We start from the raw sequence: 25,667 nt of genomic DNA, 5'->3' as shown, positions 1-25,667 counted from the left end.
CTTAACCCCACTTTCTGGCTCCTAGGTCAGCAGGCTGCAGCTAAGGGAGGTGGCTGGGAGGCTTGGGCTCTCAGTAGAGTGCAATCCACTGGTCACCTTGGCTGTCCTTGGGAGAGTGGCCTGGAGGCACAGGGTACAGGTGTCCAAGGAAGCACTCTACAGGGATGGGTGCAACAACTCTGTCCAGTGCCACCCAGGACACTGAGCAAAGGGTAGGATTACATAGCACCCAGATATCATTCTACATCACTTTATGAAGGGAGTTTTCAATTTGTTAGACTCTCCCAGGACCCCCCCCCCCATTTTACCCACTCTCCTCCTAAGCCACCCGTTGGTGCATAAAGGAGGCTGGGGGATACCGACTGCTCTTTGGACACCCACCCCCCTCCCTCAGGGACCCAGACTCTCACCTGACACCCCTGTGAACCAGGCAGGAGAGCCCCGTGCTCCTCCTTAGGTTCTGTGCTATGTCTTGGCATGAAATTTACAATGCGATAACTACGTTGGCCTAGTTGGAAGACCTCCCCTCCTACTCTTAAAAAGAAGAAAAGCTCAGTTCTCAGAATGGCTCTTAAGGAGGCCTCGGTTTGGTTTTCCAAAGAGTCTGAGGCTATAGAACCTTTCACAGCAACTCTTAAGAGGAAGCAAAAGGTACACGGGAGAGACTCAGAGTTGTCTAGCCCAAGGATCACTGATGGAAAACCTCTCAGTAGAACTTCCCAACCCACTGACAAGTTGGGGTCACTGAGGCTCAGAAAGGGTAGTGGGAGGACTCTTCCCCCCAGGCACAGGGGCTGGAGAGGGACCCTGGCCTGGCACTCCTGACAAGTGCCAGCCAGTGACACTGTGCCCTTCTCCTGCTCCGGGCGTTCAGAACGGGGCTGTTTACCCCAGACATGGCCTTTGAAACCATTGTGAAAAAGCAGGTGAAGAAGATTCGAGAGCCGTGTCTCAAGTGTGTGGACATGGTTATCTCGGAGCTAATCAGCACCGTTAGACAGTGCACCAAGAAGGTAACAGGCAGCCCCCCTAAGCCCCCCATCCCTTCCTGCACTGCTCAGCCAGACCCCACATACCCCACCATCTCCTCAGTAGCATGCACAGGCCTCAGCGGGGTGGGGAAGGACAGGGGAGCCCTCTGAGGGGGCCTCACCCACACCTTGATCCCCAGGTCTGGGGAATCAAAGAATTGGACACTAAGAGATCTCCCCTGACTCAGAAAGAATGGGTTTAAGGGAAACCTGGGCCCCTGCTTTCCACAGATGTGGGGTTGATTACCTTCCAAGGCTCTCGAAGGGTCTTGAGGAAGCCTCAGCCTGAGGACATGGGAGGGGACAGGATCTTCTGGGGTACTGTGCTGGACCCTGAGCAGCCAGAGGAACGCAGAGGGCCCAGGACTGGGGTCCCATGCCTCCCTGTTGTCCTTCATCCTCTCCACCCCTCTTTGGGGACTGTCATTCAGGTCTCTCCATCACTCCCACATTCAGCTGTCCAGGGACAGAGCTGTCTCCTGCCAGGCAGCCAGCCTCACAGAACTGCCCAGGAAGGCAGGGCTTGCTCATTTCTCACAGCAGGGAAACTGAGGCTCGGGCTGTATCCACTAAGAAGTGGCAGAGCTGTTGCTGGAAGCTGGGGCTATGGACTCTGAAGTCCAGTGCTCATTGGTTCCTCCCAGGACGCACTCCCTCCCCACTGCTGCCTCGGCCCCTCTCAATCACCGCTCCCCTCTCTGTCTCCTCACCTCTTCTCTCACTTTCTGTCTTTTGGAGCTGAGTTCCCACAGGCCAGTTAGGAGGAGAGGCAAGGGATGCCCCTTGAGGAGGAAGAGAGGAGCAGGGCAGGCAAGGAGGTCAGAGCAGAGGTTGGGAGGGCCAGCTACTGCATGAAGCTCCAGGAGGCTTCGTAGTCCGTGAGAACTACGGACTGCAGGAGGGCAGTGCACAGCCTAGGCAGCTGAGCACCCTAGCAGAGGTAGCCGATGGGGCTGGGCTTTTGAGTCTGGAGGAAGCAATTCAGGGACACTCAAAAGCCTAGACTTGCACAGGATGTGCGGCCAGGGCCTGGTCTGGGTCAGGTCCTTAGGAGGACCCAAAGGCACTGGAACAGAGCACGGAAAAAGAGCTTGGTGTTGTTGAAGAGGGTTCTAGGGGGCATCCCTGGGGCAGAGGATCTGAACCAGAAAGGGCTCTCTCAGAACAGGGGTTTGGTCCCTTATACCTTCGGCCATAACCCCAGAGCCCTGGGGGAGGGGGTGCCTGGCAGCACCTAGCAGGTGCAACCCTGGGAGAGGTGGGGGGCTGGGTCCCACGCTCACCGTGTCTTCTGTTTCTCTCTCTTTCTCTCTCTCTGTTGGTGTCTCTCTCTTCCCCCCATGCCTGGCCATCCTCACCCACCCTTGAGCCCGGCCGCTTGGCTTTCACTCCCATCCTCATCCCCTCTGCCCACCCGGCTGCTCCCTTCCCTGCCCGCCTCCTCCCCCTCCTCCTCGGGTGCAGGACAGGCCTCTTCACTCCTGACCTCGCTTTTGAAGCCACAGTGAAAAAGCAGGTGCAGAAGCTCAAAGAGCCCAGTATCAAGTGTGTGGACATGGTAGTCAGTGAGCTCACGTCCACCATCAGAAAGTGTAGTGAAAAGGTATGGCGGCAGCCTGGGAGGGGCTGGGCCCGTAACCTCAGTGGTTACGGCTTCCCATGGGCAGAACCATCTGCCTAGCCAATGTGATGGCCTCTTGGCTCCCCCATTGGAACCCAGGCAGTCCCTGGCCTGAGATTTCCCGCTGTCTTATAACCCTGGGGCAGCTTTCACTCAGGATCCTGCCAGAGCGCTCTACCCCACCCCACGGTTCTCCTTTCCCATCGATAAATGACTGGACAGTGGCAACCGCGGGATGACGGGATGGCGGCTGTTACCGAGCAGCTACTGTGTGTGTCAGTGGGCCAAGTGCCAGCCCTTACTATGGGACTGAATTATCTCAATAGCGGGTAGCATCATTGTCCTTGTGACTAGGCAGATCTCAGGAAAAGCCGAGTGGGACCCAGATAGAAGAGGGTCCGGGGTCAGAACCTTTGGGACAGGAAAGCTAATCCCAGGACCTCAAAACCAGTTTCCCCTAAAGCGTGTTGGATTGCTCAGTGGCAGTACTCTGTACGGGTCAGGCACGGGCAGCCTCTTGGGGGTTGTCTGTGACCTTTTCCACATCTTTTCCCTTATCCGCCCACTTGTGGCCATTTTGAGGATTTTTAGCCCAGCTGTCCGAAAAAGGGGACCCCCCTTGGCAGTGAGAACTTTGCCAGGATCTCATAGTGTCCCTGAATCTGAAAATGTCCGTTGAGCTGAAGTATATGTGTGGGGAACACATCCGCCTTAACTTCAAGGTTCTAGTGAGCATCACCCAGTGGCTCGTGGCCCTACTCTGGGGAGTCCCTGTGTCTTGGTGCAGAGGCTGGTCCACGGGCCCTGTCTGTCCGGCTCAGTCCATAACAGAAACAGTTCCAGGTCTATGTAAGGGCACTGAGCATGCTCCAATGCTTGTATTTCATTTTCGTTCTCTTCTTTCCTCTCCTCCCCTCTGTCCTTCCCTCCCCCTCACTTCTACCCTCTCCCCTCGCACTTCCCTTCCCCTCTCCCTCCCCCTTCTTTTTCCCATTTTTTTTGTTTGTTTTTGAGACATAGCCTCACTCTCTTTTGCCCAGGCTAGCCTAGAATCTACTATGTAGCCCAGGCTGACCTGACTCCCTGGCAGTCCTTCTGTCTCCTGAGCGGTAGCAGTAAAGACATGAGCTACTACACTCGCATTGAAAACTTCCATTATTTCTGGGCTGGCCTGATGGTTCAATGAGTAAAGCCATCACTGTGCATGTGTGCCTCCATATAAAACACACACACACACACACACACACACACACACACACACACACACACACTAATAAAATAACTTATTTCAAACTTCCCTATTGCTACAACATAATGGGCTTGTGTATCCTAACCACGAGGTCACTGATCCTTACCTTGGTTTTCTGGCACACATTCTCAGTGGACTCATTACCGAGCCTCTATAAACATTTTCTTTTTCTGAGATGGGGTTTCTCTGTGTAGCCCTGGCTGTCCTGGAACTCACTCTGTAAACCAGGCTGACCTCGAACTCAGAGGTTCATGCCTGCTTCTGACTCTCTGAGATTAAAGGCATGTGCCACCACCTCCTGGCCCTATATAATAATTTTTAATGCTGACACCAGAGGCCATTAAATGGATTTGCCCATCTTCCCATTGTTGAACATTTAATTTTTAAAAACATCATAAAGAAGCAAGAGTTGGGGAGATGGCCCAGTTGGTAACGTGCTTGCCACACAAGCAGGGTCCTGAGCTCAGGTTCCCAGTGCACACATGGAATGCCAGTTGCAGCAAGACGTGTGGTCCCAGGGCTGGCAAGGCAGACTGGCAGAGCCCTGAGCCTGCTGCCCCACCCCCAGCCTACCCAAATCTTGGTTCCAGGGTTAGCTATTCCATCTCAGATATAGGGTGGAGAAGGAACATTGACTTCCGGCCTCCATGTGAATATACACACAAGCATGCAGGTGCACACGCAGAGACAAATCCCCTGGTAATGAGTTTCTCGGCCTGTGATGATACATTATGCATCTTTCTTCGTGGATGGTTTCCTTAGATTGCTAGAAGACTGATTGCTAGAAACCAACGCTCCAAAGCTGCAGAATGCTTTGCTGAGCTGCATTCCTCAGGAAAGCAGTCACTGTGAATGCTAAAACTCTGAAAGCTCTCCGTGCCCATCAAGAGGCAATTGGTAGGAAAAGTTATTATGCAGCTGCAGCGGAATACTGGGACTACTTAGAGGGCAGTGGAGTGTGGCTGTCCACTCCTGCAATCCCAGTACTGTGGAGTGAAGACAGGAGGGTCGTGGGTTCAAGGTCACCCTATGATACATAGTAAGAGGCCAGCCTGGGCTACTTGAGATCCTGTCTCTTTTTTTTTTAACATTTTATTTATTTATTATATATTATGATTACACTGTCACTATCTTCAGACACACCAGAAGAGGGCATCAGACTCATTTCAGATGGTTGTGAGCCACCATGTGGTTGCTGGGATTTGAACTCAGGACCTTGGGAAGAGCAGTCGGTGCTCTTAACCACTGAGCCATCTCTCCAGCCCGAGATCCTGTCTCAAAAGAGGCAAGACAGGCCTGTGTGCTTCTGTCCACATGTCCCTCTCGGATTTAAAGGGAGATATACGCTGTATGATGGGAAATATGTTGCAGAAAAGAATGCTTGTAGCACCTGGGGGAGGAAATTAATAAATATGGAATCCTAAAATCCGGAGTCCTGTTTACCCAAGGCTAACCACTGATTTGAAGGAGAGAAAGGAACAGGGCTGTTCCTGTTTTACACTGAAGTCTTCTGTGGTTAGTAAGGTGGTTCCTGTGAGCATAGGTCTTAAGAGCGAGCCATCTTTTGGGCCATATGATTTAACTTGAACAGATATGTGTCTTTTTTTTTTTTTAAATATTTTTTATTTATTTTATTTTATTTTATTTTATTTTTTTGGTTCTTTTTTTCGGAGCTGGGGACCGAACCCAGGGCCTTGCGCTTCCTAGGCAAGCGCTCTGCCACTGAGCCAAATCCCCAACCCCGATATGTGTCTTTATAAGCAAAATCCACTCATGTTTTTTTGTTTGTTTGTTTGCTTTTTAATACCCATGTCAGGAGGTGGGGGTTACTACCAGCTCTGCTGGGAGTAGCTGATCCCCCCACCTTCTGGACACAGCTGAGACTGTGTTGCTAGGCATAGGATAAGAAGGGAAGCTCCCGGGAAGGAGTGCTCTGAGAGGCCATCTAGTAGTTCTGGCTGTGAACTCAGAACCCACAGCTGCTTCAGGAGCTTCCATTCCTGACCTCCAAACCAGTGGGCTCCAGGCTGCCTACTCCTCTCAGCCAAGGATGGGGAGAGAGAGAGAGAGAGAGAGAGAGAGAGAGAGAGAGAGAGAGAGAGAGAGAGAGAGAGAGATTCCATTTTAAAAACTGGTTAAAAGGGCTGGAGGCAGGAGCTCCAAGGAGGCAGCCAGAATGGGAAAAGACTCTGGAAGGAGCACAATTTCCTGAGGGGGTTGAGGCGGCCCTGTCCATATGGGACATGTGGAAAACTTGAGAAGTGTAGATTCAGGCGCAGAGCAGGGAGCTGGCTGTACAGCAAATCGCTCCCTCCTTCCCAGCTCCACCCCTACCCCTGCCCTGGGCGGGAACCTTGGACCACCTCAAAGGCCTGGTAACTGTGACTCAGCCCCAACTTTCTGTCCAGGCTCAGAGGCTTCATACAATTAAAAAAAATTAAAAAAATATATAAAAAAGCCACACAGGGCCACAGACCCCACCAGCCAGCGTTTTTCTGAACCCCAGGGCTCAGGCTAGTTCTCTCAGGCTACGACTACACTGGACTGCCTCAGCTGCAGCCATGACACAGCCACAGGAAGGTTGGATGTAGGCTTCTCTCTCTCTCTCTCTTTTTTTCTTCTTTTTTCTTTTTTTCGGAGCTGGGGACCGAACCCAGGGCCTTGCGCTTGCTAGGCAAGCGCTCTACCACTGAGCTAAATCCCCAACCCCTGGATGTAGGCTTCTCTTAAGTCGCCCTTCCTTGGGCGGCATCCTGAGCTCCACTCTCTTCTCTGTCCTCCTCCCGACCCCTTGTTTTTTTTTTTTTTTTTTTTTTTTTTTGGTTCTTTTTTTTCGGAGCTGGGGACCGAACCCAGGGCCTTGTGCTTCCTAGGCAAGCGCTCTACCACTGAGCTAAATCCCCAGCCCCAACAGCCGACCCCTTCTTGACCCTTATACTGCCCTTAGAATCAGGCATGGAGTCCCCTGAGAGTCTTGACCCAGGATGGGAAGAAAAGCAGGACCAGGAGCCTGTCTTAGCTGGAGGTTAACGACCCCGGGGAAGGGTAGTCCTGGTGGGCGGGCTCCACCTTCAAAAGTGCACTGAGGAACCCCATCTAACAGCTGGTTCCAAGCCAGGAGATCGAGGGACCTCTGCCTGTTCACCAAGCAAGGAGGGCGTGGGCATTCATCTTCCATCCATCTCCTCATCCCTCCGACATGCTCTCTTTGAGCACTGCTGGTGCCCAGTCCTGCCACAGCCCTCAGGGGACAATTACTACCCAGCCAGAGGAGAGAGGCTGAGGTGGCACAGGGAGGCCCCAGACCCAGCTCTCAGTTCTGAAGGTGGAAAGGCTTTCTAGAAGAGCTGGCATGTAAGAGGGGCTACAGCAGAATGGGTGAGCCGAGAGCAGAGACCCTAGGAATTCAAAGTCATCCTTGGCCACGCAGAGAGTACAGTGGGAATTACTAAGTCTGCTAAGGTTCAGACCTGGGCAGACGTGGCTGGAGATGATGGTGGCAGACAGGCGTACCAAGGGGGACAGGATGGGGTGGGTTATACCCAGTGGGCCCAGGGCCCGGCCAGGCCCCCGCAGGGTACTGCTCATGCTGCTGACACCCCATCTCTGCATGTCCCGGTGTCCTTGCATGCCTGTGTCCTGTAGCTTCTGCATGTTCTCTGGTGTGTCAGCTCTTATTCCCTGTAACTCCTTCTTCCTCTGCTCTGGCAAGGATCATTGCCTGTCCCCAGCCTGACTCAGGAGGTCAACTGGCACCATGGGCCCTCCCCTTCTCCAGTTCCTCCCAGATAGGTCTCTGGAGGCTGTTCTCTGCTAATTTCTCACCTGGCTGTCATTCAGAGCCTTTAGGAAGGCAAGAGGTAACCCAAAGGGTCAGTGAATGCCTTAGGAGCTAAGGATGCCTCAAAGGCCTCCTTCCGCCAGGTTGGTCTTCAAGACGGCCATGTCAAGATGGCGGCTCCCGCAGCCTGGCTCTTTCTGTAGTTCTCCCCATGGAGACTGCCTCTTGCCCACTGAAATTGCCCAGGTGGGATGGTTCTGGAACCGGGAAGACCCTTGAATTGCCCTTTAGAATGCACGCTTTGGTGGACGGAGTGGCCATGGTTTGGTGCCATCAGCTTCCTGGGGCCCTAGAGCTCTCTTCTTGGCCTGGTTGGTGTTCCCCATGCATATCTCCCACCCCACGCTCCTGGGTCCCTGTACTCAGGTGGGGTTTTGGTGCCTAATGCCCCAGGCCCTGTGTGTACGTGGCTCTCTCCTCTCCTGCCCCTCTCTAGCTCCAGCAATACCCCCGTCTGCGGGAGGAAATGGAACGGATTGTGACCACCCACATCCGAGAACGTGAGGGCCGCACCAAGGAGCAGGTGAGCACACAGTCCATCTCCGTCTCTTTTCTTCTTTTCAAGATCACTCTCTGATCCTCTCTGCTTTCTGATGGGGTGATAGAGTTAATGTGAAGTGGATCGTTGTGACCATTTTGAAGGGCACAGTACAGCAATACTGAGTGTGTGAGACACCATGGTGCCATCACCAACCGGCTGCAGAAGGCTTTGTGTCTTGCAATGTTGACTTTGTGCTTGCCCTAAACACTCCCCTTGCAGCCCCTGGACAGCCCCCTTTCTCTCGAATTTATCTAGGTTCCTGTGGTAAGTGAAATCATATAGTATTTCAAGCCTTTGGTATCTCTGGCTCATTTCATAGTGCCTTTACGGTTTATCCAAAATATTGCAGCAACTAATCTGTCGACTATATACTGTGTTTTTGTTTATGTATTGCAGTCTTTCCCACCTTCAGTTTTTCCGTGCATGCATGTTTTGCCTGTGCGCATGTCCGTGTATCATTTTTGTGCCTGGTGCCCAAGAGGCCAGAAAATGATCCCTGGGCCTGGAGTTCCAGGTGGCTGTGAGCCTCCACGCGGGTGCCGGGAATTGACCAGGGTCTTCTGGAAGAGCAGCCAGTGCTCTTAATCGCTGAGCCATCTCCCTCCAGCCCCTCTCTGCCATCCTTTGGGTGTCGTATATAAACCTGCTAATAAATATGGCTGGCCAAACACTTCCTCAGGTCCCTGCTTGCAATTCTTTGAGGTCTACACTTGGAAGTGGAATTGGTGGGTCACATGGTGATGCCATGTTTTTACTAGTTGTCCTGGGAACTGTCCCCGGCCGACCCCCTTTGTTTAATTATTTGAGAAATCACCATACCGATTTCACCATTTACATTCCCTCACGGTCTTCTCTTTTCTCCTTCTGTTTCTTGTTCCTTTGGCTCCTCCTTCCCTCCTTCCCTCCCTCCCTTCCTCCCTTCCCAACTGCCCTCTGCGCCCTAACTGAAATCTCACTATGTAGCCTAAGCTGCCCACAAACCATGATCCTCCTGCCTCATCCTCCAGCATGCTCCGCATGCACCCCTACACCCAGATTCGAGATCCTTCCTTTTTCTTAGCCTGTCTGGCATCCTTGGCTTCCTGGCAGTCTGTCCAGTCATCCCCCTGAGGCCTTTCTCTGTTTGTTTGCTATGTCTCTGGCTGGCTTACGCCTTCACAGCCGCTCCTCCCTTTGCATTTCTGTTTCTGAAATATTCACTCATTCACAAATTTAGATACCAGATGTTGTCTTTGGGACTGGGAGAGCAGAGATATTTGGGCCCATTTTAGACCTCCTGAGGCTCAGAACAGGGTCTCACACTATGTAGCCTGGAACTCTGTAAACCAGGATGGCCTCAAACTCATAGAGCTCTGCCCGCTTCTGCCTCCGGAGTCTGAGATTAAAGGCGTGGGCCACTTGCCTCCTCTTTGATTGTCTGTCACCTCCTGCTCCAACCCTGTCTTCATGTGTCCCTTCTCCACAATGTTGTGTCCCTGGTCACTGGAGTTCTTCTCGTTCATGTTCTTAGGTCCTTATTATGCCAAATGCCTTTATGAACAACTGTGCTCCTGAATTCCTGGGAGGTGGCCTAAGAGAATGAAAGGCTTGAGGCTAGCCCGGGCAACATACAGAGACCCTGTTTCCAAACAAACAAACAACCCCAAAAAACAACAACAAAATTAAACAACAACAAAAAGAAAAGAAACCAGGCAGGGCTCAGCGAATAAGCCATTTGCTATGCAAGTGTGAGGACTTTAGTTTGAATCCTTAGAACCCAGGGGAAAACAGGCGTGGCCATACATACCTGTGATCCCAGCACTCCTGTAGCAAGCGACAGAAGAAAGCCAGGCGTGATGGTGCATACCTTTAACTTGGGAGATAGGGGCAGGAGGGTGTCTCTGAATTTGAGTGGTCTACATAGTGAGTCCCAGGACAGCCGGGACTACAAAGAGGCACCCTGTCTTGACAACTTTCCTGAGAGGCGGGGGCCCAGGAAGCCAAAGGTCCAACTTGCTTGCTTTTTGCAATGGTAAACAGCGAGAGCCCTTTCTCAAACAAGGCAGAAGGCTAGCAAGGACAGTCAAGGTTATTATTTTCTGACCTCCATATGCACACGTGGTGTGCACACTGCTCTCACCCACAGCTGCCCACAAATCACCTGAGCGAGTGGCTCCTCAGCGTCCCACCTCCCTCAGCCCTCCATTCCTGTCTCCCTCCAGCCCTCCCCTGTTTTTAAGTTGCAGCCGTGCATGCGTGTGAGGACTTACATAGCCCAGGCCGCTTTGAATTCACTATGCAGCAGAGGATAAACTTGAAGTCCTGCTTCTCCTGATCCTCCCCTCTGAACGCTCAGATTACAGGAATGAACCACCATGCCTGGTTTATGTGCTGTTGGAGATTGAAGCCAGCGCTTCCTGCATGCTGGTCACTCTGTCACCTGAGCCACACCCCCAGCTCCAGCTCTCCCCCTAGGAACCATGTTCTCATGGTGCGTTGCATCGTGCCTCGCTCTCCACAACACTCACTATTTAACTTCTGTTGGACGCCTCAGACATGTTGAACGAGTGACTCACTTCAGCGTAATTTGTAGTCCCCAATCCTTGGGGGCCAGAAATGTTTCCTCAGCAGAATGTCAGCCTCAGGAAGGACAGGCCCCAGCTCACAGGAAGGGGAGAAGAGGACTTGGGGGTGGACCCAGCAGTCACTTTCATCAAGGCTCAAGGCTGGACATGACGGCCCTTGGCTGGAATCCTAGCTCTCTGGAGATGGAAAAGACCAGGCTTTCGGAGCCATCCTCAGCTACGTAAGAGTTTGAAGCCGGGGTTGGGGATTTAGCTCAGCGGTAGAGCGCTTGCCTAGCGAGCGCAAGGCCCTGGGTTCGGTCCCCAGCTCTGAAAAAAAAGAAAAAAGAAAAAAAAAAAAAAAAAGAAGAGTTTGAAGCCAGACTTGGGCTATGTAAGGCCTGTCTCATAAACCAACCAAACCAAACCCAACCAAACCCAACCAAACCAAAACAAACAAAACAAAATACAAGTATCTTCACACTTCAGAATTTGTAGTGTGTGTGTGTGTGTGTGTGTGTGTGTGTGTGTGTGTGTGTGTGTGTTTTTCCCCTACCACAGCCTAGAATTTTCCTATGCTTTTGAACATCTATGGAGTCTTTCATTTTCAGGTCACCTCATCTATTTCACTTTCTAACGGCCATTGCCTTGTTCCACATTTCTTCCATTACAAAGCATGTTGACATAAGCCGGTTGTCCCTGGTACCCAGAAGACTGAGGTCGGAGGAGCGCTTACACCCCAGAGTTCAAGACTAGTCTGGGCAGTGAACATAAACATCTTATCTTGGGGGGTGGGGGGAAACAAGCAAACAAAAGGGAAAACTTTACAGTCCTTGGACACTCTGTCTCCCAGATCTTTGATTATTTGATGAGCTTATCTGAGATATACTTCTAAAAAGGTTAATTTTAATGTTTAATTACCAAATTGTCTTCCATGGTAACACTAATTAGTCTTGGTAGCCCCTCGCTCACTTATGTAGGTGACTGTACAAAAGTAAGAGTTACACCGCTGGGCTGGGGAGATGGATGGCCCAGAGGTTAAGAGCACCGGCTGCTCTTAGAGAAGGCCAGGGTTCCGTTCCCAGCACCCACGTGGCAGCTCACAGACACCTGTAGCTCCAGTTTTAGGTGATCTGACACTCTCTTCTGGCCTCTGTGGGCACCGTATGTGTGTGGTGCTCATATGCACAACATAAATAGGAATCCATCAATCTTTGAGAAAGTTAAAAAAAAAAAAAGCGCTACAGTTCCACCTTCCCATGCACACTCTATCCTAACGTTTACCAATACTCACTGTCTGTTTGGGCTAAGAAAGATCTTACTCGATGGACTGAGATGGTGCATGCCCACCTTTAATCCCAGTACTCAAGAGGCAGACACAGGAAGATCTCTGAGTTTGAGGCCAGCCTGGTCTACAAGGGGAGTTCCAAGACAGCCAGGGCTATGCAGAGAAACTCTATCTCTAGAGAACAAAAAAGAATGTTACTCCACTGACTAAGAGCTCTTTATGAACAAGGGTGGACACGTTTTGCATATTTTAAAATTTATTGTTAGCATGTATTAATTACTTACAGTAATCATTTCAGCTTTTGCGTACTCTTATTAGCTGTTTGCATGTCTTCTATGAAATACCCATTTATGCTTGTTGACTACTTTGACCTATGTTTCCTTTTGTCTTTCAGTTATTGACTGTAGGGACTCTTTATTTATTATGGACCCTAACCTTCTGAATGCACTAAAAGTATCTCTCTCCTAGCTCGGCATCATTCTTTTTTTTTTTTTTTTTTTTTTTGGTTCTTTTTTTCGGAGCTGGGGATCGAACCCAGGGCCTTGCGCTTCCTAGGGAAGCGCTCTACCACTGAGCTAAATCCCCAACCCCGCTCGGCATCATTCTTAACCTCTGTGTCATCTTTTCTATTTGCTCACCAACCCGTGGACCCTGGAAGGTCATGCTTCTCATCGACATTGAGTTGGCTTACATGAATACCAACCATGAAGACTTCATAGGCTTTGCCAAGTGAGTGCTCCCAGGAGTGACCCTTTGTGTGCGTGAGCGCACATATGCGTGTATATGTGCACATGTGTGTCGGTCCATTCCAGTTCTGCCAGCTTAACCCTCTAAGTCCCGTGCCCTGTGAGCAGTGAGCACTGGAGCCGAGCCTCTTGAGAGAAGTTTTGAGACTCCTCCCCTCTCTCCCATTAGTGCTCAGCAGAGAAGCAACCAGATGAACAAGAAGAAGACTTCAGGGAACCAGGTGAGTGGGCCCCAGTGCCCCAGCCCGAGGGATGGAGGATGCCGGATGGACTTGGAGCTCTGAGAACCCCTCTCCCAACGGGAAGGGTCCTACAAGGCCAGAGAACCTGTCCTCTGCCAGTCACAAGCTTCCCACTCTGCCTCAGTAATCCTCTTTCCTCTCTCCCCGATGCTTCTCCTGGTTGCTATGGTTACTTCTCCTGGTTGCTATGGTTACCTCTTTGCAGGATGAGATTCTGGTGAGTACCAGGCCTGGGTGGGGCGGTTCTTGGCTTGTGCAGTTTCGGGGAGGTGGTGTCTCGCTGGTGATGGGGATCTGCTCGGGGCAGAGGGTACCCTTTGTCTGAGCACCTTGCACGTATATACCAGCACATGAATTCCACACCTGCTCACAGGACAGAGGAAGGCCCCGCCATGCTCACAGTCCCATAACCCATGTATAAGTGTGCACCAGCCAAGCACCTGCTGCAGGCAGAGCTACACCACATGGGGATGGATGGGCCCAGGGCTCAGTTGCTGCTCTTTAAACGTCTGTTGGAGGAATGTTTGGTGACTGTTTGGAGTGGATATGAGACAGGCATGTTCTTAAGAAGCAGGCAGTGACCTCCAATGGAGAGTTAAGACATGATGAACAGTCAGGAGCCTGGCCCCTCCTCTCCAAGCTCCCGGCTCCATACTTCAAATGGCCGTGGAAGCAGCACTTACTAACAGCCCTGGCTCAATCCAGTCATACACACGAGACCCGGAGTCCTCACTATTTTCCAGTAGTTTCCAGAGGATGTGACTGGTTTAATATCTGTTTCCCATCCAGCCTTAGGCTTGGTTATTTCCCATCCCAGCTTCTCGGTCCCAGCACACAGTAGGTTCTCAGAGAAGGAGGACCAAAGGGAATTGTATCTCAGGAAGCTTCAGAGCCTGCCCTGCCCCTGCCCCTGCCCCTTGAAGACCCCGTACCTACAGATAGGGCCCCAGTAGGACCTCTGAGAGTTCCGGGTAGGATGAGAGTCTCCAGTTCAGGTACTCTGACGGGGAGCTAGGTGAGCAGGTGAGAGCACAGGGTTGGGAGTGGCTAAGAGGAGGAAAAAGCTGTAAGTCAGCTGGGAAGCAGACTGTGCCAGTCAGATCCTGGGACAGCAATGGACTGAGGTCCAAAGGCAGGCACTGAGGACATCCCACCAGTGGGGTGGGAGAGGGTTGGCAGGGTGTCTGGTTCTGGGTGCCCTGTTAATTTGTTAATTGACCAAAGTAGTGGCGATCTCCCTCTGTTTGGGTGCTGCTAGATTGTGTGATTTGAATTCCCAGTGAGGTTCTCAGAAGCCTGAGGGAGTCAGGAAAGGCTAGAAGTGAGTTGTGCACCCAGGCCTCCAGAGAAGCATCCAGTAAGGTCAGGACCAGGGAGGGAGCAGGACAAGATGAAGTCCCTCTTCAGTCAGAATCACAGGGGCAGGCCGGGGGGTTTCGCACAATGACCAAGGTCTGTGGGGATGTTTTGGGACAGACCTCTGGAAATGAACTCGTGCTTGTTATTCTGGACTTTCGGCGGGAAGTTCAGACCTGGAGAATGGGTGGCTTGGTTTCTCCCTTCTGCCCCAAAGGCTTTTAGAACTGTAACAGCTCACTGTCCATTTATTCATGTCACCACAAACATTCCTCCATCACTTACTGACTGACCAGCACTCCACAAAGTGATGCCGGGCACAGGGAGACGCATGCATTAGCAGGAAAGGCTGTCAAAGTGGCTAATATCGTTCTTTCTGGAGAGGGAGGGAGTGAGTATTAAAATTGCAGTCTCGGTTACAGAGGCAAACATAAAAGACTAATCAGAGATCATTACCGTGCTTCTGATGGGCACGGAGGATAGGGAGGGCCGCTCGCCCTGTAAATCTGGACAGATACCAGGGGGAGAGTAGATATGTGCCAGGTGAAAAGGGAAGAGGAGCAGCCTCAAGTACAAGCTCCTGAGGTTAGACGTGTGTTAGAGGACACCCTCAAGTGATACTTGGAGTTGCTCTATCTAAACGTCTGCCAAACTCTGCTTGCACACTCTTAGCGACGGGGAGCTCACCCTCCGTTAAGTGGCCAATCCTTGGTTCACACATCTCTCTGGCAGTTAGAAGGCTCTCTATCTTGAGCTGACCTTCGCTTTCCTGTCTTCTACTCTCTTCACTTGTGGTTCAAATCAGGGCAGGCCTGGCCCCCACCCTCTCTGACCAGTCAGGCCTCAGAGAACTTGGAGAAGGGGCTTTTCAAGGCCTCCTTATTCATCCTTTCCTCCATGAGGAAGCCTGGCCCATGCCCACCGACCTTCTCCTCCTCCTCCCGCTCCAGGTCATTCGAAAGGGGTGGCTGACCATCAACAACATCGGCATCATGAAGGGAGGCTCCAAGGAGTACTGGTTTGTGTTGACTGCTGAGAATCTGTCCTGGTACAAGGACGATGAGGTGAGTCAAGGACTACTGACTGTCAAGGGTCACACGGCCTAGGCCACACCCCAGGGGTCTGAAAAGACTTGCACGAGGGCACAGAGGAGGGTGTACAATCAGGGAGGTACCCTCTTATCCGGGCTGGAAGGAGAAGATGGCTGGCCGGGAAGCGCCCTGGAGTGGGTAGGCAGGGGTGCTGGGTGCCGCTCACTCCCTGACCCAGCAGCCCAGTGGCCTTCCTGTTTTCTCACTCCGAGGCGTGCCTCCTCCTCTGTGGCCCCTACAGGACCATGACACACACATGTCCAGCTGCCAGACACTCAGTTAACCCCTGCACCCCAATACCCTCAGCCCCTGCCAACCAAGGCAAGCCGTTCAGGGCACTTCCAGGCTGAGGGACCGGTAGTGATGACGGCCTACAAAGCCGGCCCCCGGAATAGCCCCCTGCCTCTTAGGGCACCTAGAGGCCCCCACCAGTCTCTTCCAGTCACTGGTCTCCTTTAAGAAAGAGTCTGTTTGGCTTTCACATCTGGATTCCAGAGGTGACCAGCAAGAATGATGTGGGGGGGGGGACGGACAGGGGGTGTTGTGGTAATGAACTCCAGCTGGCCAAGGAGTGGGGGGAAGGGAGCCTCTTCCTCCTGAGGGGACTACCATAAGACAGGGTGCTCTCAAGGCTGGGTGCAGTAGCATTATAGAGTAGGGGGGCTGTGATTTGGACCATCATGTCCCCTCCACGATCACTGTCTCCTTCAAGTCTGCCTTGGGAAGGGGCTCCACCTCCCCACCTTGGGCGGGGTCCACTGTCGTCACTGGGGGGGGGCGCCAAGACATCTGGACCTCATTACCCCAACCCTGGCCTCTCCTCAAGCTCAGGGGCCCCTGGAAGGGCTGGAGTGTGAGGTGGTATGGGACTGGGGGTGGCTTCCTATACCGTGTCATCCTGGCAGTCCCCCTACACAGCCCCCATGGCTCTTGTGTTTCCATATATACAGAGTTGGGGGGATCGTGGCCTCATATCTGAAAGGGGTGCATATATATATATATGTATATATATATTTGGGTGAATCTTTTTTTTTTTAAGTTTTGTGTTTAGTTGTATGTGAAAACTAGCTGCATATTGGATGTAGAGAGGTGGGGCCTCTGTGTGTGTCTCTGTGTGTCTGTGGCTTATGGATGTTGTGTGCGTGTGTGTGTGCGCGCGTGTGTTGTGTGTTATGTGTTGTGTGTGTTATGTGTGTGTGTTGGGGTGTAAACACCCAGGTGTGAATTTATGAGCTTGAATGTGACTTGACTGTACTGTGTGCCAGTGTAGGGTGGGGGTGGGCCAGAGGACCGAGAATGTGAAGGAGGGGTACGAGAGAGAGAGAGAGAGAGAGAGAGAGAGAGAGAGAGAGAGAGAGAGAGAGAGAGATGTGAGGGTGGGGGAAGGGAGCATCCCATTGTGAGGTTGTATGTCTGAGTGTGAATGCATGCCCTTGAGTGTGGATTTGTGTTTGTGTGTGCGTGCCTGGGCATGGATGTGCGCCTTAAAGCTGGGGTGCACAGACGTATACCTCTGAGCTCAGCCAGTGTGAGCACTGGAGTGCATTGTCGGGATGGGGGTTCAGTTTTTCACTAGGATACCTGGAGTTTGGGCTTGGGCAGGGCTCTGGTCCCCTCAGCCCAGCCATTTGCTCTCCAGTCTTTGGGTTAAGGAAACCTCTTGACAGACAGGCAGTTACCCACATCACCAACCCCGACGACCTCCCCCACCCCACCCTCTTCCCCGTCGACCCCCGTGTCCTCCCCCATCACCACAACCTCCTGTATGTCCCGCAGCACGATGGCAGCCCCAAAGTTCTGCACCTCCTCCCAGTCCACCCTGTGCCCCCAGCTCCCTGCCCCAGGTCCAGGCTCTGGTTCTAGAAGACAGCAGGGTTGGTGCGGCTCTCCGGCGACGGCGCCGAGGGTCTAACCCAGCCCAGCCTAACCAATGTGCAGACTACTGTACAATTTGGGAGTCCTGAACAGGTAGTCTAAACACTGGGTAGACGGGGAGGTATCCTCTGGTCCATCCAGGCAGCAGCGTCTGTCCGTCCGATGGGAGCTTTGGTCCCATCCCTTGGAGATACGGTGCACCCAGCCCCAGCTCCCGTGTCCCCCGGCCCCAGCCAGCCAGCCGTGGTCCCTCTCCGCTCTCGACTCCCCTTCTGCCTCCTTTGACGTGGCAGGGGTGAGCGGGAGCTGGGCTGGGAAGGAGGGGCCTGGGGAGGGGGCCGGCAGGAAGGGAGGGCTGGGGGAGGAGGCCACTCCTACATAGTGTCCAACCCTGAGCACAAGGCGGCTGTGGCGGGCCTCCCTAGATGGGTTCCAGATGTTCCCTGGCCGTGTGTGCAACTTCCTCTTCTCCTCCCCCAGCCGCCCTCTGGGGCTCCCGGCCACCCGCCTGGCATAAAGAGGGCTTTATGTGGCTGCGCAGGCCAAGCGGGTGTTGGGGGCAGACGGGTGGAGATGACGCCAGGGTGGGAAAGCAAGGTTTTCCTAAACCCAACCCCCACCTGAGATTCAAGGCAAGGCTTGTGGAATCCCACACCGACCATTCCATCCTGTATAGGTCCTACAGTTTTGGGTGGAACCAGTATGATACAGGCAGCAGAAACTTTTCCTTCCTGATGGCCATCTGTGGTGTCCCCTCCCAGGTTCCCTGGGACACAGAGGCTACAGACAGATGTATCTGTCTACAGATTTATACAACTTCATCCACAAAACAACACCGGCATGTCAAGCTCGCTGCACAAACCATCGACGAGCATATGGCCCCAAAGTCCAGTCACAATTGCCACCCACATCCACAGTGACAAGCACGCTCTCATTACCATACAGTCCTGTGCATACATGCACCTATGTCCTATAAACCAAAGAACACACAATAGTGAGACTTGCTTGGCCTTGCAATTCTTGGCCACACAACCACACACGTGTTTACACACATACAATTTCCAGGCTTGTGCTGTGTGTCTGATTGGTAACACATGGGTGGCTGGAAGGGGGAGACAGGGAGTGGGCTGAGCCAGCCCTTTGAAGCCTCCAAGGCTGGTGTACCCCCCAGCCCCCATCTCTGTAGTCAGGAAATGAAGTCAGAGGCAGCCAGGCTGGAAGCAAGAGAGCCTCGTGTGAGCCATCCCTGCCTGAGGCCCAGCCTGGCTTGTCTCCAGGAATTGCTGAAGGTGGGATGAGGGAGACCCCATTGGCACCACTGACTTTGCCAGTCTCTTATAATGTGGCATGGGGTCTAGAGGCTGGTGATATCCAGATGGGGCCAGAGCTCCAGGGCCAGGGTTTACTATATAGCACCACACGTGCGGCGGGAAGGGATACAGCCCAGGACTACTTTGGGTGCTCATCAACATGGATCACTCTGAGGGACAGAGGCTTGGCAGTGCCAGTCTGACCCTTGCTACCACCCTTCTCTTCTCAACAGGAGAAAGAGAAGAAGTACATGCTGTCTGTGGATAATCTGAAGCTGCGTGATGTGGAGAAGGGCTTCATGTCAAGCAAGCATATTTTTGCCCTCTTCAACACTGAGCAGAGGTGCCTACCTGCCCCTGGCCGAGCGGCTGAGACCCTAGACCCTGAAAGGCCCAAACCATTGCCTGCTGTGTAGAAAATGGGTATACAAATCCAGGGATCTGTCATCAACAGCTATAAAGTTTCTCCTGAGTGCTAGAGCCATGTCTAAGCATCCTCCTTCCCTCCTCCCCTCCCATCTCTCCTCTCTTCCCTCCTCCCCTCCCTCCCTTCCCTTCTTCCCTCCTGCCTTTCCTCCCTTCTCTCCCTCCTTCCCTCCCTCCCCTCCCTCCCCTCCCTCCTCTCCTCCCTACTTCCATCCCTCCTCCCATCCCTCCTCCTTTCTCACAGCCACTTTCCTAGTATCTGCCTCGCACAGAATACTCTCTCTGCCAGGTGCTAGAAACAAAAAGCAGAAAGACTGCCTCTTTCTGGGGGGACTAGAGCTCACTTCCCTGATTCAGGCTGGCTCTTTTTTCCCCCTTCTGTTTTTCTTTCCTTCTTTTCCAAAACATAGTTTCTCTGTGTAGCCCTGGCTGTCCTAGAAGTCACTCAGGACCAGGCTGGCCTTGAACTTGCAGAGATCCACCTGCCTCTGCCTTCCAAGTGCTGGGTTTCAAGGCATGTGCCACCACTGCCCAAGTCCAGACTGGCTCCTATGTGTGTGGGCTCTTCCGTACTCAGAGATAAGAATCGCAAACAGCTACCATCTGCTGAAAGGTCTGAAACCCATGCCAGGGCTACCTTCCTTCTTTCCTTTTCAGGCAGGGTCTCATTTATGGAGTCCAGTCTGACCTCAAACTCAAGCATCTCCTGAAGCCTCGGCCCTCTCAAGTACAGGGATTAGTGTGTGCCATGCCTGGCTTCTGTCCTGTTGTTTTACACCCTGAGCTCCTTGTTTCCCTGAAGCATCCCAGTAGCCACAACAGACAGGAATCATTACCAACCTACCTCCCGAATGAGGGCACTGAGGCTTGAGTGATGGATACTAGGCATGAGGACCCTAACGCTCACACACGTCCTTATTCCCTCAGTGGGGTGGGGCTTTCCCTCATCTCTCCTCCCACCTACCCAATCCCGCAGGAATGTCTACAAGGATTACCGGCAGCTGGAACTGGCCTGTGAGACACAGGAGGAGGTGGACAGTTGGAAGGCTTCCTTTCTGAGGGCTGGCGTGTACCCTGAGCGTGTTGGGGTGAGTGGCGAGGTGGAGTGAGGGGGAGAGGCCAGCTGCTTGTCCCTGGGGTTCCTCAGAGAGGATCTGAATCCAACTCACAAAGAGCCATCATTCCTTGCTACCTAGATGAGTTTGGAACAAAGCCCTCTGGTTTCCCACTCTCCCCTCTGCCAGAGGACGTCTCCTGTACTTTCATACACTGGTGGCTTCAGTGTCACTTCTCACATCTCCCCTGCCGCTGTGGCAGTGCGTACACATACCAGGGTTAGAGTGCACTGTGCTAAGCTCACACAATCTCTCCCTTTCCCTCTCTATGTCTACTTCGAATGTGCCCCTTGGTGGCGGTGGTGACCATGGCCATGCTGATGTGGCTTCTATGGCTCTGACATGGACCTTCAGGACAAGGAGAAAGTAAGTATACAAGCTCCGCTAGACTGGCACCCGCTCTGGCCAAGTGAGGGAGCAATGTTCGTTTCCAATGTATGGATTGAGAAATGGAGACAAATTCTAGCCACCAGGGTTAGAGTTGAGTCAGGGCTGCATGTGGGGAGGCAGGATCCTTCGAAGCACAGAGGTGGTGAGCCTGGAGCCCCAAGACGCCCTCAGCACCTCAGTGTGGCTGGCACCCTTGCAAGGTCTGAGGTCTCAGTGATCCATGGACTCTGGTTGCACAAACAACCCTCCCACACCGATGCCTGTGTTCCCAATGGCAGGCCAGTGAGACTGAGGAGAACGGCTCTGACAGCTTCATGCACTCCATGGACCCTCAGCTGGAGCGCCAGGTGGAGACCATCCGGAACCTGGTAGACTCGTACATGGCCATTGTCAACAAGACTGTACGGGATCTCATGCCCAAGACCATCATGCACCTCATGATCAACAATGTATGTATATAGCTGTGGGGTGTGCAGCGTGCTGCGTAAGACCAAGCAGCCAGCCAGTGTATTTCTTTTTATTACATTATTTATGTTATGTGCAGGGCAGGGGAACACATGCCTTTATGTTGGTTGTGGGTTGGTCCTGGACAACTGGAGCGAGTTTCTTTTCTCCTTTTACCGTGTAGGTCTTAAGGATTGCACTCAGGTCTTTAGGCTTGTCGGCAAGCACTTTTACCCACAGAATCATCCCATAGTCCCCAAACCCTTAACTTTTTATTTTTTTCCAAGACAGGGACTTACTACATAGCTCTAGCTAGCCTTGAACTCACAGAGATCCACCTCCCCAATGCTGGGATTAAAGGTGTGCACTACTATGCCTGGTTCCAAAACCCTTAATTTTGATAGTATTTATTTCAAGCCCCGAGATATCCAAAATATTGTTCTGAGAGAGAGAGTCTTGCTGTGGAGTCCAGGCTGGCCTCAAACTTGTGGCTGATCTCTCCCTGGCTTTATCTCCTCAGTGCTGAGATGGCAGGTACGACCTATTTACTACACCGGGTCCCAATCTAGAAAATATTAATTAGGGTTGGGGATTTAGCTCAGTGGTAGAGCGCTTGCCTAGCAAGCTCAAGGCCCTGGGTTTGGTCCCCAGCTCCAAAAAAAAGAAAAAAGAAAAAAAAAAAGAAAATATTAATTAACAGGATATTTTCCCATTAAGTTTTGCAAACCCACTTCAGATGTTACATAGCCAGTGGAAATACTTCAACTTAATTTGAATTTCAGGAAACTTACGGTTGAAAAATAAGACACCTAGGCTGACCCAAACATGCATGTTCTTCAGGAGGGGTTAGGAATCATAGCTTTTTGAGACTCTCAGATGCTGCTTTGAAACACACCTCACAGGGCCACCACAGCCTGGGGCTGTGTAGAAGCAGGCCTCAGGAAAGCAGAACTGGAATGCTGTTGGCTTTCCCACAGATTGCCTCTGTGATTCTGAGCGTATGTAATCTCTGAGTCTGTTTCCCAATGTGTAAAGTATGACCGGCGAAATAGAGCTGACGTCAGAATGCTTATGAAGTGTGGCGCAACACTGAGTGTGGAACGTGGCACATGCTCAGTAGGTTTTGGAAAAGGAGTCAGTGAGATTGGAGTAAGCTGCAAAAATGCCAGCTGCTCTCAAGATTGTCTCAGACTGGATGGCATAAGAATGTCTGGGGAGGGGCTGGGGATTTAGCTCAGTGGTAGAGCGCTTACCTAGGAAGCACAAAGCCCTGGGTTCGGTCCCCAGCTCCGAAAAAAAGAACCAAAAAAAAAAAAAAAAAAAAGAAAAGAAAAGAAAAGAAAAAAAAAAGAATGTCTGGGGATTGGGCTGGAGAGATGGCTCAGTAGTTAAGAGCACCGACTGCTCTTCCAAAGGTCCTGAGTTCAATTCCCAGCAACCACATGGTGGCTCACAACCATCTGTAATGAGATCTGATGCCCTCTTCTGGTGTGTCTGAAGATAACTACAATGTATATAATAAATAAATAAACCTTCAAAAAATTAAAAAAAAAATGTCTGGGGATTTGAAATAGGCATTAAACTTCCACTACACACACGGACACATTTCCCTCAATTAAAAAGACACATAGTTAGATATTTGTTATTTTCTTCCTTAAGGACCTAGGGCACTTTAAAGTATCTTCTTCCTTATTTTGGTCTGAAGAAAGGCTCATAAACTTAGTAGGCAGTTGTCCTAGTGACATGGTTGGTTCTGAATCTCCTCCCGGATCCGACACCTAGGGCAGGTGGCTTCGCTATCCTGTATTCTCGTGTGAGAAAAGGGCATTAAGATGTGGTTTCAAGAGTTTAGGCACCAAGCAGTAGTAGGCATCTGAAATATCAAGCCCCGCTTCCGGTTCTGCACCCAGACCCAGTAGGTCTGGCCAGAGACAAGGTGGCGCGGTCATCAGGTTCTAGCCTTCCTTCCCTCTCTGTGCACAGACCAAGGAGTTTATCTTCTCTGAGCTGCTGGCCAACCTGTACTCTTGCGGGGACCAGAACACGCTGATGGAAGAATCGGCCGAACAGGCTCAGCGGCGCGACGAGATGCTGCGTATGTACCACGCACTGAAGGAGGCGCTCAGCATTATCGGCGACATCAACACGACCACCGTCAGCACGCCCATGCCCCCGCCCGTGGACGACTCCTGGCTGCAGGTGCAGAGCGTACCGGCCGGACGCAGGTACCAGGGCCGGCCCCCACGGCCCCAAAGCCCCCCAGCCCGGGGCCCGCGGGAGGAGGGCCGGGACCGGGCAGTGGCGCGCCCGGGTCTCGGGGGCTCCCACCTGGAGCGAGGGGAGGAGCTTAGAAGAGGGCGGGGCTTGTCGCGGGGCGGGGCTTGCCGTGAGCGCTGGCTGCAGGGTGGGTGGCGCCGCTGGGGACCGGGCTTAGGCTCCCACGCTGTCTAAGGTCGCTATGGGCGGGGCTTGCTGCATGGGCGGGGACAGCCTGGGCTGAGGGCGGGGTCTCTGCTGTGGGCGGAGCCACTCACCTCTGCTCCGCGCTTCTTCCGCTCTTGTCGCCCGTAGGTCGCCCACGTCCAGCCCCACGCCGCAGCGCCGAGCCCCCGCCGTGCCCCCAGCCCGGCCCGGGTCGCGGGGCCCTGCTCCTGGGCCTCCGCCTGCTGGATCCGCCCTGGGGGGGGCTCCCCCCGTGCCCTCCAGGCCGGGGGCTTCCCCTGACCCCTTTGGCCCCCCTCCCCAGGTGCCCTCGCGCCCCAACCGCGCCCCGCCTGGGGTCCCCAGGTGAGTAGGGGCTTAAAGCGACGGGAAAGGCTGCCAGGCGGGTGTGACCTGGAGGGAGGTGGAGTTGGATTCTAGATCCTCGGCCTAGCAGCAGAAACGACCCTCTCCATCTTAGGCGTTGGGGTCACATTGCAAGGCCAAGGGACCTGCGGCCACGGGCAGGAGGTCCTGCGCCGCAGGGGGCGCTGAGTCCCGGTGGCGGTCGTTTCTGGGAGGGGGCTCTGGGGCTCAAACCATTTGCCCCCTTCTTTTCAGTATTTGCATGGCGCTTCCCTTTTTTTCATTTTCTCTCCATGCCTCCCACACTTCGCATTTCTTAAACCCTTGCCTCCCATCCTCCTCCATTCCACCCTTCACTCACCTGGCCCAGCTCCTGGTGAGCCTACCTCAGGTCTAGGTCTCTGACCCCAGATCCTCTCTTTGAATCGTGTGGATTTCTTCATTTACATCCAGAGCTACTTCGATGCCCCACTTCCCAGCCCTGACTCTTTTGAGCTGTCCCAGAGTGCCGTTCCACCTCTGGCCCACAGTATCAGGCCAGGCTGTGATTGTGTGACCAGCAAGGTGTGATGATGTGTATGTGGGCGTGCACACGGGTGTGAATGTGAGAGTGTGGCACCCAGGCATGGACATGCATAGAAAGCAGCTGGGGAAGGGCTCTGGGAATGGTGGACAGTCTGGTGGTCTGAAACCAGATGGTGGGTGTTGGGTAAGGACTGGGATCAAAGGCTACCCTGCTGCCAGAGAGCTCCAAGAACAAGGAATATACTTCATCCCTTGCCTTTGTCTTCTTATCCACGACTGGCTTTCCAGGAAGCTCACTCTAATAACCAAGTCTGCCCTGTTTCTACGGACTGCGGCTGGTCTCTAAGAAAACACATGCTCAGACAGACCAACAGCTTCTATTTGGGAATCTAGATGGCTGAAGGACAGAGCTAGAGGAATAGCCCCCATACACCAAATGAAGCTGGGTCTACTCTGTGGGGCTCTGATGTCTGGAACAGTAAAGATGGGCAGCATGTCATGGGACTGGAGTCCAGACATGCTGGTTCACTTCCCTTAGACAAGTCATTTTCCCTCCCAGGGCTTTAGTTTCCTTCTCCTAAATAAGTGTACCCTGACATTTCCCCAGGAGAGTGTCAGATTGACAGGGACAGTGGGCTGCTTTATTAACAGTAAATAGCAGGGTGGGGTAGGTTGGACATTTGGAGAGGTTCAATGATGTAGGGAACCAAGGGAGCTTCTTGGGCAGAAACATGACAGCTGGATCCTAGAGTGCAAGCTCTGCCCTTTACAGAGCCCTATGGTAACCCTGTCAGCACACCAGGCCTGAGTGTGCAGGGAGCTGGTGCAAAGACCTTCTGTGTGCAGGCGAGCTTCTGTGTTGTGACAGCTCACGCGTGTGCTTCTGTGTGCTGAGTGGCTGCATGTCCCAGATCCGTGCTGCACGACGTATTGGCCGGCAATGGTGCTGGGCACTGGGAGGTGGGAGGGGAGATGTATGCGTGTTTGTGGGCATGTGTGTTAGCGTGTGCATGCAGGGCCTTCAGGCCTCACAGCATGTGTGTGCACGCCCAGGGGTGTGCGTGTGTGTGTCCCCTAACCCCCAGCCTGGCCCACCTGTGTGTTTGTGAACTGCCCTGTTGATTCCGTGCTGTCTTTCAGAATCACTATCAGTGACCCCTGAGGAGTGTCAGCTACGGTAGGTTATGCTCTCAGCCTGCTGCATGAACAGTGTGTCTGCCCCCTCCTCCTCGCTGCACCAGCTCCA

General features: G+C 52.8%; 1 protein-coding gene across 12 annotated transcripts in view; it reads left to right on the top strand.

The window, feature by feature from the left end:
- Dnm1 (dynamin 1) overlaps nucleotides 1–25,667 on the top strand; it is a 52,686-nt gene that overhangs the window by 25,024 nt on the left and 1,995 nt on the right. For 3 of the 12 annotated variants that reach the window (XM_063283019.1, XM_039104142.2, XM_039104144.2), the window contains 12 exons: nucleotides 2,496–2,634; nucleotides 8,179–8,265; nucleotides 12,773–12,843; nucleotides 13,030–13,081; nucleotides 13,308–13,319; nucleotides 15,409–15,522; nucleotides 18,968–19,077; nucleotides 20,137–20,248; nucleotides 20,630–20,641; nucleotides 20,944–21,114; nucleotides 23,093–23,334; nucleotides 23,681–23,896. In XM_063283019.1, the coding sequence (XP_063139089.1) occupies nucleotides 2,496–2,634; nucleotides 8,179–8,265; nucleotides 12,773–12,843; nucleotides 13,030–13,081; nucleotides 13,308–13,319; nucleotides 15,409–15,522; nucleotides 18,968–19,077; nucleotides 20,137–20,248; nucleotides 20,630–20,641; nucleotides 20,944–21,114; nucleotides 23,093–23,334; nucleotides 23,681–23,896 (1,338 nt within the window). Of the gene's footprint in view, nucleotides 1–874; nucleotides 1,014–2,495; nucleotides 2,635–8,178; nucleotides 8,266–12,772; nucleotides 12,844–13,029; nucleotides 13,082–13,307; nucleotides 13,320–15,408; nucleotides 15,523–18,967; nucleotides 19,078–20,136; nucleotides 20,249–20,629; nucleotides 20,642–20,943; nucleotides 21,115–23,092; nucleotides 23,335–23,680; nucleotides 23,897–25,561; nucleotides 25,599–25,667 lie in introns of those variants that run through there. The other 9 variants (XM_039104143.2, XM_039104141.2, XM_039104145.2 and 6 more) reach the window with 6 other exon arrangements.

This window comes from Rattus norvegicus, chromosome 3 (genome assembly GCF_036323735.1).
Source record: "Rattus norvegicus strain BN/NHsdMcwi chromosome 3, GRCr8, whole genome shotgun sequence".
Classification (NCBI taxonomy): domain Eukaryota; kingdom Metazoa; phylum Chordata; class Mammalia; order Rodentia; family Muridae; genus Rattus; species Rattus norvegicus.
The sequence above is the reverse complement of the archived record's forward strand: the minus strand, read 5'-3'. Positions and strand labels throughout refer to the sequence as shown.